The sequence below is a fragment of the Petromyzon marinus genome, chromosome 39, assembly GCF_048934315.1.
Source record: "Petromyzon marinus isolate PM22_M1 ecotype Great Lakes invasive population chromosome 39, UKy_Petmar_22M1.pri1.0, whole genome shotgun sequence".
In the NCBI taxonomy this organism is placed as follows: domain Eukaryota; kingdom Metazoa; phylum Chordata; class Hyperoartia; order Petromyzontiformes; family Petromyzontidae; genus Petromyzon; species Petromyzon marinus.
In genome coordinates, this window is record NC_133705.1 from 8,055,593 (window position 1) to 8,071,891 (window position 16,299).

The 16,299-nt window shown below is 46.8% G+C and overlaps 1 protein-coding gene across 2 annotated transcripts in view; it reads left to right on the forward strand.

The window, feature by feature from the left end:
- NADK (NAD kinase) overlaps nt 1-15,879 on the forward strand; it is a 59,289-nt gene extending 43,410 nt beyond the window's left edge. For both annotated transcript variants that reach the window (XM_032968340.2, XM_032968341.2), the window contains 7 exons: nt 3,206-3,291; nt 4,029-4,131; nt 4,599-4,783; nt 7,705-7,804; nt 9,574-9,731; nt 10,475-10,557; nt 10,992-15,879. In XM_032968340.2, the coding sequence (XP_032824231.1) occupies nt 3,206-3,291; nt 4,029-4,131; nt 4,599-4,783; nt 7,705-7,804; nt 9,574-9,731; nt 10,475-10,557; nt 10,992-11,220 (944 nt within the window). In that variant the 3' untranslated portion in view covers nt 11,221-15,879. The remainder of the gene's footprint in view (nt 1-3,205; nt 3,292-4,028; nt 4,132-4,598; nt 4,784-7,704; nt 7,805-9,573; nt 9,732-10,474; nt 10,558-10,991) is intronic.
- Nucleotides 15,880-16,299: the final 420 nt, after the last annotated feature.

Below are 16,299 nucleotides of genomic sequence, written 5' to 3' on the forward strand. Positions count from 1 at the left end.
GATTGCTCAGTTTGTACCCATCTCGGTTGAAATTGTGTCTGTGTCTATATATCTGGATGGCTTCATGAACAAATCTTTGTTGATAACCAGTGGGTTTACAGAGTACCTTCGTCTTGGAGAAATCAATTTCGTGTGAGCCCACCACATTAAACCAATGATCAGCCATGGCTGAGGTATTGGTCCTTATGTTCACGAACACGGTCCGAGACATGTCGCTTAGTTTCCCCAATGTAACTACTGCCGCAGGAACAGTTTAGTTTGTAGACACCAGGGTATGGTATGTCAGGGATCACATCCTTCACAGATGGGATCAGATCATGAATTGTATGTACTGTGTTAAATCGTACCTGGATCTTGTGTTTGCTCATGATTTTGGAAATCTTTTTGGTGACCCCTGTTATGTATGGCAAGGTGATGGTTTTGATTGGGTCCTCAGATGGTTCTTGCCCAACGGTTGGGGTGATAGCTTTACGGATTGTGTTGTCTGAATATCCATTCAGCTTGAGGGCTTGGTGTACGTGTTCCAGTTCACTGGCAAGGTGGTGATGGTCGGAAATACATTGAGCTCTATGGTGTCGAGTTTTGATGAGGGAATTCTTCTGGGATGGATGGTGGTGGGAGTCAGATTTTAGGTAGGCATCCGTATGGGTGGCTTTCCTGTAGACAGTGTCCCATTGAGCCATCTGGTCTCTTTTTGAGTAAAACATCCAAGAATGGTAACTTGCCATCCTTTTCCACCTCCATGGTGAATTTGATGGCTGGGTGTATGGAATTGATGTGGTTGAAGAATTTGCCTAGAGCTGGTAGGACATGTGGCCAGATGACCAACGTGTCATCTACGTATCTCTTCCACTAGGACGGGCGTAGAGTGGATGCGTGGATGGCATCTGTCTCAAATTTATCCATGAAAACATTGGCTACAGCTGGAGATAAGGGAGAACCAATTGGGGTACCTTCACCTTGTTTGTAGAATATTCCATTCCAGGTGAAGTAAGCGTTGGTGAGGCAGTGTTTAACCTGGGTCGGGGACATCAGCATTCAGTCCTTGTTGGACCAAATCTTCAATGATTGCGATGGTGTCAGGCACAGGAACTTTAGTAAACAAAGATACTACATTTTTGATTTAAAGCTTTCCTGACAGCAGTAATTCATATTCTTAGCTCTTTCGGTAAAGTCACGTTGAAGGGAAACAATAAAATGATAAAATATATATGAAACAATAAAAATTCTCACGACGTTTCGACCATTACACAAACGGTCGTCATCAGGTGTGAAAAAACCAACGGCAAGAAACATCTGAAAGAAGTGTCGGTTCTCATTAATTTATTTATTTTTAAGCGGTTTATTTATAAAAAACGTCAGCGCCACGCGCAGCGATTTGGCAGTTTATTTAGAAGGACTAGTCCATCTATGTTCTGAAAAGAGGAAGGGGGAGACGAAAAATTAACACAAGATTCAGGTCTGTTTCAACACATTACATAAAATCCGTGATCTGCTTCTGGATGTGATTCCGGACATACAGTACCCTGGTGTCTACAAACTAAGTTGCCTCTGTGGTAGTAGTTACATTGGAGAAACCAAACGCCATGTCTCGGACCGCATTCGTGAACACAAAGCAGACCTTAAACACGGTAGGACCAACACCTCAGCCGTGGCAGATCATTGTTATAATTCAGTAGGCTCACATGACATTGACTTTTCCAAGACAGAGGTTCTTTGTAAGCCATCTGGCTACCATGAGAGATTCGTTCATGAGGCTATCCACATATACAAGCACAGAGACAATTTCAACCGAGAAGATGGATTCTGGCTTAGCAATCATTGGAAGGATTTGATAAACCATTTCAGGTCTTAATTGATTGTTCACGCTTACGGTGGCTTTCAGACAGCATACATTAATTTTTCGTCTCCCCCCTCCTCTTTTCAGAACATAGATGGACTAGTCCTTCTAAATAAACTGCCAAATCGCTGCGCGTGGCGCTGACGTTTTTTAAGTAAATAAATGCACCGTTTAAAAAATAAATTAATTAATGCGGACCGACACACCTGATGACGACCGTTTGTGTTATGGTCGAAACGTCGTGAGAATTTTTATTGTTTTATATATATTTTATTGTTTTATTGTTTTCCCTTCAACGTGACTTTACCGAAAGAGCTAAGAATATAAAGTTACTACATCGAAACTAATGAGCAAATCACCTGGAGATAGTGAGATGTCCTTAATTAACGATACCAAGTGAGCTGAGGTGGTCTTACCAGTAAATGGTTGTAAGGTCTCAGACAGAAATTGGGCCAGCTTGTAGGTGGGTGAGTCAATGGTGGAGACGATAGGACAAAGTGGTGTGCCTTATTTATGGATTTTTGGTAAGCCATACAATCTGGGTGGTCTAGCAGCAGAGGGTTTTTTATTTTGATTATTTTATTGTTCTATCTACGTGAATTCACCGAAAAACCCAAAGAATATGAATTCCTGCAGTCACGAAAGCTTTAAGTCAAGATTTAATCCACTTCCTCCCACACTTTGTCGAGAGCTCAAGACCACAATTGGCACCCCCCCCCCCCACATCTTAAAAATCGATAACGGATGTTTTATGCTAATGTTTGGCGTTTCGAAATCGTGGGGTAGCACTGATTTAGGATTGATTGGTACCCCAGTCGCGGAGTTAAGTACACCCCTGGAAAAAATTGTGTCCCAGAAATAAAATATTTAATTGCCTCGGCCATTTTGGATTATTGGTACCCCCGGGGTACCCCCATAAGGATCATTTAGCGTCATTGTCGAAAATGCGGGTAATAAAATGAATGAAGCAGACAATATCACCCTTCATATCTACGTCCCTCCACATGAAGAACAATAGTAGTTTTGTACGCTTCCTGTCAACCATGCTTGAGACATCGACTCGTAGTGAAATAATCCACATGGCCGATGAGGCATGGAGCAATAATAATGGGCTGCAAATTATTATTATTATTACTACACTCAAATAAACTATTCCAGTTAGAATATATGTTGGCACTCAAGAATACGAGCATTGCAAGTTACTTGCTCCGCTTCAAGCCAGAACAAACACTGCAACTATTCTAACGCCTGTAAATAATTTATTGTTCTTTATTTAGAATAATAATTTTACTTCTGTACTTCGCTAGCGCTCAACGGTATGTGCGTGTGTGTGCCTTACCCACAATCCCACCCACCACTGCGTAGGCTACGACGACATCTCAGACCGCATCGACTTGATAATCTGTCTGGGCGGGGATGGTACCCTCCTCTACGCCTCGTCCCTCTTTCAGGTAAAGCACGCGGCACATCTGCTCACTCACTGCAGCCTACTTGCCTTCACCAACCTACACTGACCAGCGTGGTGAAGTATAGTCACGTAACGTCCACGACTCATATGGTGGTGTGGGGAGGCTCTTATCCGGCAATGGATTGTATGTATGTATGTTAAACTATTTTCACATGATACGTAGCCAACTGTGCTAACTGGAGGTGCGGGGGAAGGACAACAAACTAAGAGACAAGTTTTCGATCTAGATTTAAAAGTGCATAGCTCCAATGGCTTCCTAACATCGGAAGGTAGAGCGTTCCAGATGGCCGTAGAAGCGCATCTGAAAGCGCACAATGCAGTGACCATCTTTGTTCGATGGCTAGCCAAAAGCCGCTGCAAGGATAACCAGAATTCGCGTGATGGTTTAAGTTCGTTGACGAAATCAGAAAGGTATTGTGGTTTATATTCTTGGCTCTTTCGGTAAAGTCACGTTGAAGGGAAACAATAAAATAATAAAATATATATAAAACAATAAAAATTCTCACGACGTTTCGACCATAACACAAACGGTCATCATCAGGTGTGAAAACCAACGGCAAGAAACATTGTGGTTTATTTGTTGCAAGCACTTTGTGTGTTATGAGTGTGACCTGCGACTCCCAAGTGTATGCCACCTCACTTTCATATCCTGCCTCACCCCGCACCATCTGTGAGTGTGGGCGAAGGTCGAGTCAACGTATCCTCTGCTTTTGCCCACAGGAGAGTGTTCCACCCGTTATGGCCTTCCACCTCGGCTCGCTGGGCTTCCTGACGCCCTTCAAGTTCGAGACGTTCAGACCCAGCGTCAGCCAGGTCATCGAAGGTACGGCCGACACGCGCGCACATATACACGCCTCCAGAGACGCGCGCGCCCCTGCCAGGAATCTCACGCGCGTGCGTTTCTAAACTAAACTAAATTTTTTACCAGGTAAGGCCCACTGAGCTGTGTGGCTCTTTTTCAGAAGCGACCTGGCCACAAATGATGGCTCAACGAAGTGGCTTATCATCACGTGGAAATGTATATGAGCAGCCAAATACTCTAAAGTACGTTTCTAAATGTGGAGAGAAAAACGGGAGAACCCGGAGAAAAAAATCCACACGACCACGGGGAGAGAGACGTGAAAACTCCAAATATGCAGCAGGCGTAAGGGTTGGGATTGAATGCACGACCTCCTGCATATTCCAGGCGAAGCAGTTCACATCTCGCCACCGTGGCAAAAAGCGCGGACCACGAGCTGACCAATCGCAGGGCTCACGTGACCGCTGCTTGTCGCTTGCGCTGGCGTGCAGGGAACGCCGCCCTGGTGCTACGCTCGCGCCTGCGCGTGCGTGTGATGAAGGAGCGGCCAGCGAGCGCAAGGGACGCCCGGGACGCCCGGGACGGCGGGGTCACGGCGGTGCCGCGCGAGGGCAACGGGCCTCTCGCCGGGAAGCATCTGGACACCGACTCGGGCAAGACCCTTGTTCAGCTCCAGGTGAGGCCAATTGCAAACAGCTGTATGTTGAACTTATTTCGTACCGTACGTAGCCAACCATGCTAATCAGCATGGGTGAGACAGCCGTTCACGTTTGCTGTTGAAACAGCAGATGTCAATGATGAATTCCTCGACGAAATCATTGAAATTCAGCAGAGCCAGGTTCAACAGCAACTCTTCAGAACAACAACGCTCTCAACGTTTTGGTGTCGACAAATGAACAAGTATCCAGTTATTGCTAAGAAAGCCCTGGATTTTTTTTATACCATTTGTTACAACATATCTTTGTGAGCAATCCTTTTCGAGGATGCTGGACATAAAAACGAAGAAAAGGAACAGACTTTGCTGTGAAAATGACATGAGAGTGGCACTTGCCAAGGTGAAGCCACGCATATCTGAACTGATCTCTCAAAGGCAACAGCAGAAGTCACATTGATTTCCAGGTATGTAATTTGTTGTGAGTTTATGCATTGTGTTGGTTTTATTCTTTGAACAAGGTAATGTTCATGCACGGCTCATTTTGTGTACCAGTAAAAAACATATCTATGTCTTGAATTTGAAAAAAATCACATTTTATTTTTCACTAAAGAGAGGTTCGGTGAATGCGCATATGAAACTGGTGGGGTTCGGTACCTCCAACAAGGTTAAGAACCACTGCACTAGTGTGTTGATAAGAGATCGTTTGAAGGTATTCCAGAAGTCATGTAATATCTCGTTCCCCGTAGGCCATTCTCTAGCACGCATGGTGATTCACTGAAGGCAGTGAGTAGGAATTGACGTACGTCGAGGAGCTATTTATCACAAGGCGACCTTATGAGTCTATGCAGTGAATCTCACCTGCCTAAGCCTCCTGTGCGCCCATTATATTTAACAATACATTTCTTGATATTGTGACAAAACCAGGAGGCTATTGTGCACACGCTGCACACAGATGTCTCTGTAGAATTAATCATTTGAAAGTATAAAGCGGCTGACTCAGACCGCATCTCCAGATGCTCTTTCGGCTCCATTCAAAGGCGCACAACGTTTGTCACAGACACCTGATGGACCTGTACGTATGTACGTATGACCTGTATGTATGTATATTAAAGAGTATCGCCTGCCCACATGGTGGTGGTGATGAGATGATGAGCTAGAGACCTTTGACAAGCGCCGCATAGGCACGATCCACAGTCCCCCTCCCCCCCCCACTCTTTGCTGTGCTTCCCTTACGTCAAAATTCAATCATAATTATGCTCATTTAAAGCCCTCGGTCAATCCACTGCTGGATGAAGGCATCCGGATGGCGTGGGGGTTGTTTGGATCACGCTTTGATGTCGTCTGCGGGCTGAGTCGCCCTTGATAAAGGACTCCTTAGCTCAATGGGCTTTACTCAGTAGGAAATCAACTTTTGATTATTTTGATTCTGAACGTCGCCATGCCGGGTTTGTGTGGGTTGGCAAATCAGGGGGGGGGGGCGCTCAAGACCAGTTGAGATAAAATGTGCGACTGATGTTGGCCATGGCCAGGAACTCATAACGCAGTGTGCCAGCCCACTGCACCACCATGCTTTTTTGTGTTTAGTTTGCATACCAGTCAACCCCTTATCAGTGCTGCCTACCTTATTACAGGCCAATTCAGACCATATTGGTCGCCCCGTGCCCTTATAAATCTCTACGTTCATCTTACAAAGTCCCATCACAAGGGAGAGACACAAACAAATTGACAGAAAACATTTTTTGTCTGTATTGAAACGGCTGCACGCCATATGGACCTGAAAACCCGTTTTCCCCCTACAAGAATACAGGCTAAACTGTGTGGGTTGTCAGCAATGAGTTTGTTGTCCTTCACCCTGCACCTCCGATTAGCACGGTTGGCAATGTACGGTGCGAAATAAGGTCAACACACGTACAAAACATGCCATCCTGTGCCTGAATAACAAATATTTTATTTAGACCAGGGGTCGACAGCCCGCGGCTCCAGAGCCGTGGCGTTATTGATTAAGGAGCACCGTCTTGTATTCATCACGTGTAGCGAGTCCAACTGAGTCGCAGACGTTGTCTTGGGAGCAACACGTTTTTATTAAGCAGCTTTAACATAACATCACACAATCTACACTCGGATATCGAATGCCCATCTAACCACGCTCCGGCAGAACTAGACGCGGTTCGCTATCCCGGCCCGGACCACAAGCTGGGTCCCGGACCGCGTGGCTAGAGGCTTCTTCTCCCCGACGTGGATCTTCTTCACACCAGCACACGAAGAACCCCGAGCTCCTCACGGGGCCCCCGTTATATCCCCCTGGGCTGGCGCTGGCTCCGCCCTTTGCCCCGCCCACCTTCCAGGTCTCTCGAGCTCCTTCTCGAAGGCTCCCGAGAGCTCTTTTAGACCACGTGACCGCCCAGCGGCCCCCGTCCACCGGTGGCTCCCCTCCAATATCATCCGGTCACGTGTCAGCAGGTCAACCAGCGTATCGTGCCCCAACGTAACCCTGGCTGGCTGACGCTTCCTCTCGCTCCCTCACCGGGAGCCCGCACCGCACACTGTACGTGGTGCCTCCACGCTGACCAGCACTCACCCAAGCCCCGCTAGGGCTGGTACTACGCCACATAAGCGGGCTACGCATAATGTCGGCACATTATCCGCCGTGGCTTCGTAGGCCCACCACCACACAGTGACGATCACAGTCACTACACATGCATTGAGGCTCTTGAAATATAGATTTATTTTTTTACCGAATTCGAAAAAAATAGTTTCTTCTTGTTATTTTGGTTCCCGACCCCCTTGTTTAGTCTGATGCAACAACAAGAACTGTGCAGTGTCCCGTTAATCAAGCACAACACGGCCGTGGAAACACGCAGCGCACGGTTTTTTTCCCTTTCGAAAGAACGCCTTGTACATCCACGGTCTCTCTGTATGTGCGTGCATGCTCACCCTCGCAGGTGCTGAACGAGGTGGTGATTGACCGAGGGCCATCATCGTACCTGTCCAACGTGGACCTCTACCTGGATAACCGGCTCATCACTACCGTGCAAGGCGATGGTAAAACCTGACACACACACCACGCGTTCGCATAGCACGTGTACAGGCTGTCCTCTTATAAAGTAGTAGTTGCGTTCCTGAAGAACACCGCGTTATGGAAAAATCGCGTTATGGAAAAATCGCGTTATAATAAATAATATATAATACAGGGGGGTAAAGCACAGCCGGCGATAACACGTCAGATGCGTATGCGGGCTGAACAAAGACTGAGGTACGCGGGTACCATCTAGAAGCATCCAGCAGCATCCCGCCTTGTGTGGCACTACGCTGAGGCAGCCGTGTGACCGCTTATTCCTACTCGCGCGATATAGTTGTGTTCACTCAATCGCGTTATATCCAATTAGCATGATAAAAATATGCAGCGTTTTAGGAAAATGGACTGTACTCACTCCGCCAAAGATGTATTTCACAATATGTTATTGTGCAAGACCAGGACGTGGCAGTGTTGAGTGTTACTACATGTGCATGGATCTTCTCTTTGTACTCTGGCTTCCCAACACATGAAGCCACACATTCAACAATGGAATTCGCCAAGTGTCCCAATGCAAGGCCATCCTGAAAAAGAGTCTTGAAATGTGGTCATTCTATCCGGGGTAAATAATTGATAGAATTGGTGTTGTGCAATCGGGGTGATTTCATGAGCTGCAGAATCTGTTCGGAAAACTCGCAGAGCAATGCATCACTCGTGGAAGGTGATATCACAGACCTACTTCTGAGATTCCTTGAAGTTATCTCTTGTCCACACTCGGGGCTCTGCACTTTCCGACATACTTTGCTATGCATACGTTCGTTGCACGGCAGTGTGACTGGTTTTATTTATTCTCAGAGCTGGATTGTTTTCCAAATTAACTATAAAACACACTCTATATGATTTTATATGATATGATATATTTTTTTTGTGCTGTCATTGGTGACCTGGCTGACACCATCAACTCGCTACACTTAATAACCCGATTTAATCACGGGCGGCTGAAATCTGGACTCAAACCCAGATTCACAGTTGTGCAGTGCTATAACTCCTTATCTTCCTAGCCATCTCCACAATTTGTTTACTTACCACCAAGGTGAAAACTATCTTAAGGCAAACACTTCAGGTCCCTTTATCTGACATTTCAGAATCCCTACTCTGCGATGAACCAAAATGAATGTCACAAACTGTGGGACAATGCCCTTTCTGCAGGGAGAGTGGTGGTACATGAACACCCGGAGTTTGTTCGACCTCCATTCGCTCGTTGTTGACACAGCAATCCCGTAGGAACTGCTGACTCAGCAGACAGGGTGCAGTTCACTGATGACAGTGATAAGTGACCACGTTTATGGATTATTGAGAAATTTATATATTTAAAACTGCCACATGGCAATAAATGCCATAAATATTACATGAATAATTACAAATCTTCTATGTGAAACATGTTCATTGTCGTATAGCCTGGGGGCAGAGGGGAGTGGCGGTGAAGTAGTTAGCTCACGGAGCTTATGAACCTGGAGATCGATTCCTGGGCACGGCTAACATCAGTGGCAAGTGACATCAGAGCCACCCCTCCTTTCATCAACTCGCACTGATCAACGTGGTAAACTACGGCCAAACATCCCCCACGATCAACATGGCACGGCGAGGCCGCGTCTATTGAGGACTCGCAAAGTTTTATCTTCTGAACGGTGGCGTGGATCTGTGTAGGTCGGAGTGCACGTGTTAAGGTCAGATTATTTTTCAGTCACTTAACGTTTTCATTGCTGGGGGGTGGGGGCGGCTTGGTTGGCGGTTCCAGGCCTGATCGTGTCGACGCCTACCGGGAGCACGGCCTACTCTGCGGCAGCGGGGGCCTCCATGATCCACCCCAACGTCCCGGCCATCCTCATCACCCCCATCTGCCCCCACTCGCTCTCCTTTCGCCCCATCGTTGTGCCGGCCGGCGTGGAGCTCACGGTGAGTGCTCCTCCCCCCCCTCGCCTCCCTCCCCGCCGCCCCCCCCCCCCCCCCCCCCAATGCTCCTCCGGCCCCACGGTCCCCACCGTGTTTTCGCTGAGCACAGCTTTTCGGTCTGGCCCCCTCCTCCGCGGCGGTGAGCTACGCTGCAGCGTCCACGACGTACCGGGCTAATTCGAGGGCGGAGTGCCCCCCGGTGCATCTGAGTTTGTAACGGAATCCCATTGTTCATATGACAGTCACCGACATGCTCTGATTGCAATACATGTGAGCCCTGCCCGGGGAGGGGGAGAGGGGGGTGCCCCCATCCGGACCATGTGACCCCTGTGCCATCTTAGCTCAGTGTTTTACATCTGTATTCTCAATGATACCCAATGATTTCCACGAAGACCACATTTGTATTCCCTTTATATAAGCGTACCCCAAAGAGGGGCTTTCTAGAGCAGGCCCTGCTGCCAGCAGTGGCATGAGCAAGGTTAAAAAACAAACGTCACTGACATCACTGAAAATCTCAAGCCAATTCCGGAACGTGCACTATAACGTACGCACGTATGTTGAACCTCTTTCGCACCGTACGTAGCCAACCGTGCCAATAATGCTTCCGTAGTTGCTGTGCAATGCAGCACTGAACTGGGACTGCACTGGCGCTTGACATTTCTGCAAAGCGTGGAGACTCGAGCCACTGGGCCACCTCCGCGTGGCTCACGGTTCTAATGCCGCGTGACGTTGCCGTGCGCGAGCAGATCATGCTGTCACCGGACGCGCGCAACACGGCGTGGGTGTCGTTCGACGGGCGCCGCCGCCAGGAGATCCGGCACGGAGACAGGTTCGTGGGGGGGGGTGGGGGGCTCGGTGTGGTTTGTCACGTCGGGGGGGGGGGGGGAGGTGTGAGGTAATGGAAACTTACCCCCTCGCGCAAAACTTGGCAGATTTGGGGGGGAACAACAACAGCCTTTAAGCTCTATGTATACGGAGGTAGAACTCATTTGACTCAATTACGTATCACCGTTAACACGTACTTTTCCGAGTGCCTAGGTTTTCGTGGTTTGTTCTGTACAGCTCTCCAATGCGTTTTCGGGTCGGACCGAATCAAGCCGCTCAGTGATTGCAGCGTGCCCGCTGGATTCGATTCCCGGTGAACGCGTCGGTGGGCAATCGCAGCTCCCCCGTTTCGGTTCTAGTTAATGGTGACAACGGTAATGACACCGGTCCTCATTTTTTTCTCTTTTTTTCTTTTTCCCCGCCCGTCCGGCGCCGCAGCATCAAGATCACGACGTCATGCTTCCCGGTGCCGTCGGTGTGCTGCGAGGACCCCGTGCAGGACTGGTTCGAGAGCCTCGCCGAGTGCCTGCACTGGAACGTGCGCAAGCGGCAGTGCCACCTGGCCGATGGCTTCGGCGACGACGAATACCACAACGGGGACGGCAGCGTTGGCGCCGGCGGTGGTGGCAGCGGTGGCGACGAGGACGATGACAATAAGCAGGGCTGACGCCCAGGCTGGTTTTCTCTCCCCTCCGGATTTGCCTGTCAACTCTCCCGTAGGCTGGAATGTCCTTCCCTCAGCTCTTCATGCTGTCAGCTCCCCGCTTCTGTTGAGCTCCAGGCTTCAATGGAACTGCCTTCACCCGTAGTCTGAAACGAAACTTTCCCCAGCTAACCATGCTGTCAACTTCCTACCCCTGTTCAAGGTCCTGGCTTCAATGTCTTTCTCAACACCCCCACAGTCTGGAACGACCTTGCCCCCCAGCCATCCGTGCAGTCGGCTCCCTGCCCCTGTTCAAATCCTGGCTCAGGCCCTTCTTATGTGCTGTGTCTAGGACCACCTGATTCTCCCTCTATAAAGTAAACAAATCCAGATGTCACTTTCAGACATTACATACATCCAGAAGCTTTTGTCAAATTCCATTCATTTAGAAAAAAAATAAGTGCTGTCTTAATGATGGTCACTGGGAAACGTTATGATTAAATCTTCCGGGGATAAATCGATAAAATCTCGAATTCTCAGCCTAAGGTTCTTAGTTCACGTTTCTTCCATTCTCACGGATCTTGCACCCTCCTTTTAATTTGGGCAGCGTACAGACCTCCGCTTTATACCAAGTTCTTTATTTGAAAAGCAAATGAGAGCTCAGTGAGAATACGTGGCCCTTTTTCTCAAGGGCTTTACTTGGCTACAAAAGCAATGAAGTACACGTGTGAAAAGTGCAAAGATGCAGTCCAGCAACTGCTTGATCACGCCACTGCTGCTGGTGGAAGGCCCTCCTCCCCTAGACGGAGGAGCCGGCCTCCTCTTCTCCCGCTGACCCACGCTCTACCCCACCATACGCGAACTGCCGATCGACTATCCTGCAACACACGTTAACAAAGGTCAAAACACGGCTTCATTATACAGGGTCTGAATGTCAAGCAAATTAAATAAAAATGTACGTATAAAGCATTAGGTGGCAGTTTACAATTTAAAGTATAGAGGTTTCAAAACGTATTTTTTTCAGATGTCATTGAGATGCGTTTAAAATGACGTTTTTGGGATCCACTTCAAAGGCACTTCGACGCATATCGACCAAGCGGTGAGTCGCGCTGGGTGAACGGTTTTGAAATGTAAGCGTAGGCACAGTGTTGTTCCTCGATCCAGCAGCCTTTTTACAGAAATAACGGTTCCCAAAAATGTCACTGTTTACTCTTGGCACGTAGCAACGTGTCAGAAATTGCAAGCATTTAAATGTGGGATGAACAAAAAAACCCACTTAGACTTTGCGGTAATGTCTTGGTCACAACGCCTTAAAGACAAACGTGAGCTTGTTGTGCATTTCACCATATTGGCAGCGGAAGGCAGACGCATGCACGCACGGGCGCATGCGTGTGCACTCACGCGTGGTCCCGTTACGAAGATCACCGCGGTGTCGGCTTGATGCTCGTGGAGAGCCAATCACTGCCACCAGCCTCGTCCGCATGTGCTCACCTCGTGTTCGTAACGGTTTAAGTTTGTTGACGGCTGCATCTGCGCTTGTGTTCTGGCCGACTGATGAAAACCCTTAAATGTAATGTTCATATCTGGGGATTCAATTACAACTATAATCGTATCATTCGTATTAAAATGCAATGTCAATGTATTTGCAAGTTCAGCTAACAATGCTGTTTTAAGTGTCATTATGACTCATCTCGGGTTATGTAGGTGCTTCTTATGCTTCCACCATCTTCTGGTTCGTCTGGTCTGTCTCTTTGTCACAGCCCCTTTCCGACCCATGTAATGAATTTTCTTCCACACATTCTCACCTCCTGTCTCCTTAATCTTTCCTCCTCTCTGTTAATTTACTGATTTTCTTCCATCCTTCATTAACCTTCATCCGTCCGTCTTCTTACCATCGCAATCGTTATTTATTCCTCTCGTTTCTGTTCTCCCATTCTCTGAGTTGTTAGGCCAGTGGTAACGATTCACCCCAGCCCACGGTGGCAACTCGATACGAGAATCAGAGCTCTGTTGTCTCGTTTTTTTATAACCGTCTTCAGTTGTATTATTTATCTTTCCTCTCTTTCGGTTGTTCAGTTTTCTTATATCGATTCGGCTAAATCTTATCACTATGGAATATAATTTGCATAAATCACGCACGATTCTATGCGTGTATCGTAAGCGTACAAGGATCGGTAAAAATCCACGTGGTTTCTTTACGTCGCTTGGGCCGACTGTCATCTTCCCAGCCGTGTCTCAGGGCGTACGAATCTGCCTCTCAACTGCTGGCCTACACCAAACACACACTCTCCCCAAAATCCATCACTTCCGTTACGACCATCACTCTCCCACTCTCCTTGCTATTACACTCCCATTCTGTCACTCTCCCATTGTGGTACTCTCCACTCTCCCCCATTCTCCCTCGGGCATGGGACCAAACCTCTATCCGTCACCTAAAAATATATTTAGGAGATTTATTTTTGGTGAAGGGAAATGTGTTTTTTTTTAGACAAGTTATTCCGGAAGGAATAGCCTAACCCCCCCCCCCCACTTCCCACAATTCGATGAATCGTCACAGTTTGAAGTTACGATTCGATTCAAGAATCTTTTTTTGGGGGGTCTAAGTTTTGTAATCTTTTTATTTTTTCTGCCTTGTATAATCGTATTCGCCACGTTATCTTAAATGTAATATGAAGCTTCATACATTTGCATATTATTTGTCAGTCTTCAATAATCGATGATCACGTGGGCGCTGTTTGTTCGACTCGCGCAACACGAGCATGAAATTCGATTTTTATCGGTGAACGTCTGCATCGTTCCATGCCTTTCACTCGCCCTCGACCTTATGTGCAATTCTCTGCCCGACAAATGTGGCTGTCCCCCAGTCACCTTACTCAGTCACCTTACACAAGGGGTTAGGGAAAGCAAGGCTAGATGAGTAGTGCTGTAACTGACGGTTAGGGAAAGCAAGAGGAGAGAAGTAAACTATTGATTATTTTTTAAAATCAATTACTCGGCAGCCGTTTCAAAAATTGCAAACGCCGCAGAGTGGCGCCACAAAAAACACAGCGCTCTCTTCCCACAGTGCATGCCCAGCGTGTTGATTGTTAACGTATGCAAATGATATGCGACTTTGTATGCGAGTTTTTTTTGTTAACAGTATGATTAATCGATTAATCAAAGCAATAATACATGGATTAATCGATTACGTCACGAGTACGATAGTTGGGAGTCGCAGCGTTCGGCCACGCTGCGTGTGGTGGGTGTTTGCGGAGCGGTTGCTGGGTGGGCGTTTTGGAGCCCTTCGCACGGCCTCCTTTGTTCCCCTCTCTGCCTGGACGTGGAGTTTCACGCGAAGAGACCTGGCCATGACAAATAAAGTGGCTTATCGCGTGTAAATGTATAGCGGGCAAATACCCTTGAACGCGGTGTTGATTCGAAAGGTGGAAGGGAAAAACCCGGACGGCCCGGAGAAAAATCCACGCAAAACCACGGGGAGAGAGAGCGAACTCCAAAATATACAGCAAGCGTCAAGGGTGTCGGGATCGAACCCATGCCCTCCTGCCTCGCGTTGGCCGACACACAACGTGAAAAACCTGCGGCAAGGGCGGGGGGGAGTTTAATCGTCCTCATTGGCTCACGGAAGGTTTCCACACAGTTGCTGCACTCTGCTGTCGGAGAATATATCATCTTGTTCTTGGTTCTTTCGGTAAAGTCACGTAGAAGGGAAACAATAAAATAATTAAAATATAAAACAATACAATTATCACGACGTTTCGACTGCAACACAAGCAATCATCATCAGGTGTGAAAACCACAGCAAGAAAATTTGAAAAAAAGTGGCGGTTTGTTTTTCTTGCTGTGGTTTTCACACCTGATGATGATTGCTTGTGTTGCAGTCGAAACGTGAGAATTTAATTGTTTTATATTTTTATTATTTTATTGTTTCCCTTCTACGTGACTTTACCGAAAGAACCAATAATATGAATCCCTGCAGTCACGAAAGCTTTAAATCTAAATATATCATCTGTTCCCTCTCGTGTCAACCAATGTTTGGGAATATTTCATATTTCTTCCCCTTGCAATTATTTATAATAATAAAAAAATGTAAACAAAGTAATCTAGCTTTGCATACGAATCTAAAGCCATGCACTTTCAAAATTAAATATTTAACAACAAAAAATGTGACTTCTGAACAATTTTGTGAACCAGTTGCTCAGTTTGCTTTTAGGATAGTTTACCGACTTTTTGGTCCTGATATTGTGATAATCAATTCATGTACTTTGAATCGAAACTAGAAGTGTCCCAATGGACTAGAAATACGAACCAAATATTTGTTCCTGGGGGGAATGAAAACACGTGTGGGTGGAGGTGGGAAATCCATTTACAACACTGGCATTGAGGTTGGTTTGAAGTTTTGTGCGTTCACTGGCGGGCGAACATTCCCACCCCCCCCCCACCCCCCCTTGTAATTTATTCCCCATCGAGTCGAGTACCATGCGAGGATTTATTTTTGTTTCGGGAGATTTTGTTTTTCGTTGTTGTTTGATCCGCATGCCGTTTTCGATTCAAAATCGCTAAATAAATCTACTGCCATTAAAAACTTAATTTCCGGCTCCCCGAGATGTACATATACGCCCAGAGATCGTTTTCATATTGATGTCTGACAAGAAATAAAGTGTCATTCTACCTTGTTCATTTTGATTTCGCTTGTTGCAGTAATTTTCATTTCTTTAATGTAATAGAGCATCGGTGGTGATGATGACGACGATAATAGGCTGCTACTGCTGCCTGTGACGCAGACAATTTCAGAAATGTACAATTACAGTTGTAACTTACATGAGCATCTGAATGCAAACCAAGGCCGTAGCCATGGAGTCAACATTGGGGGGGACCCTATCTTCCAGGGGGTCCCAACCCAGAAAAAAAATCTAAATTTGAAAACTTATTTCCTGCCATTTCCTGCCTAAAACATTTAAAAATTCACTTAACACATGGGATGGCCTTTTTCATTTTTTTACAATAATGTTTAATAGTGTATTGTATTACATTGGTCTGTTTTTACTCTTTTACCATTTCTTGTTTGATTGTATGTAATGGCAGAGATTAGGGATTAATAAAGTA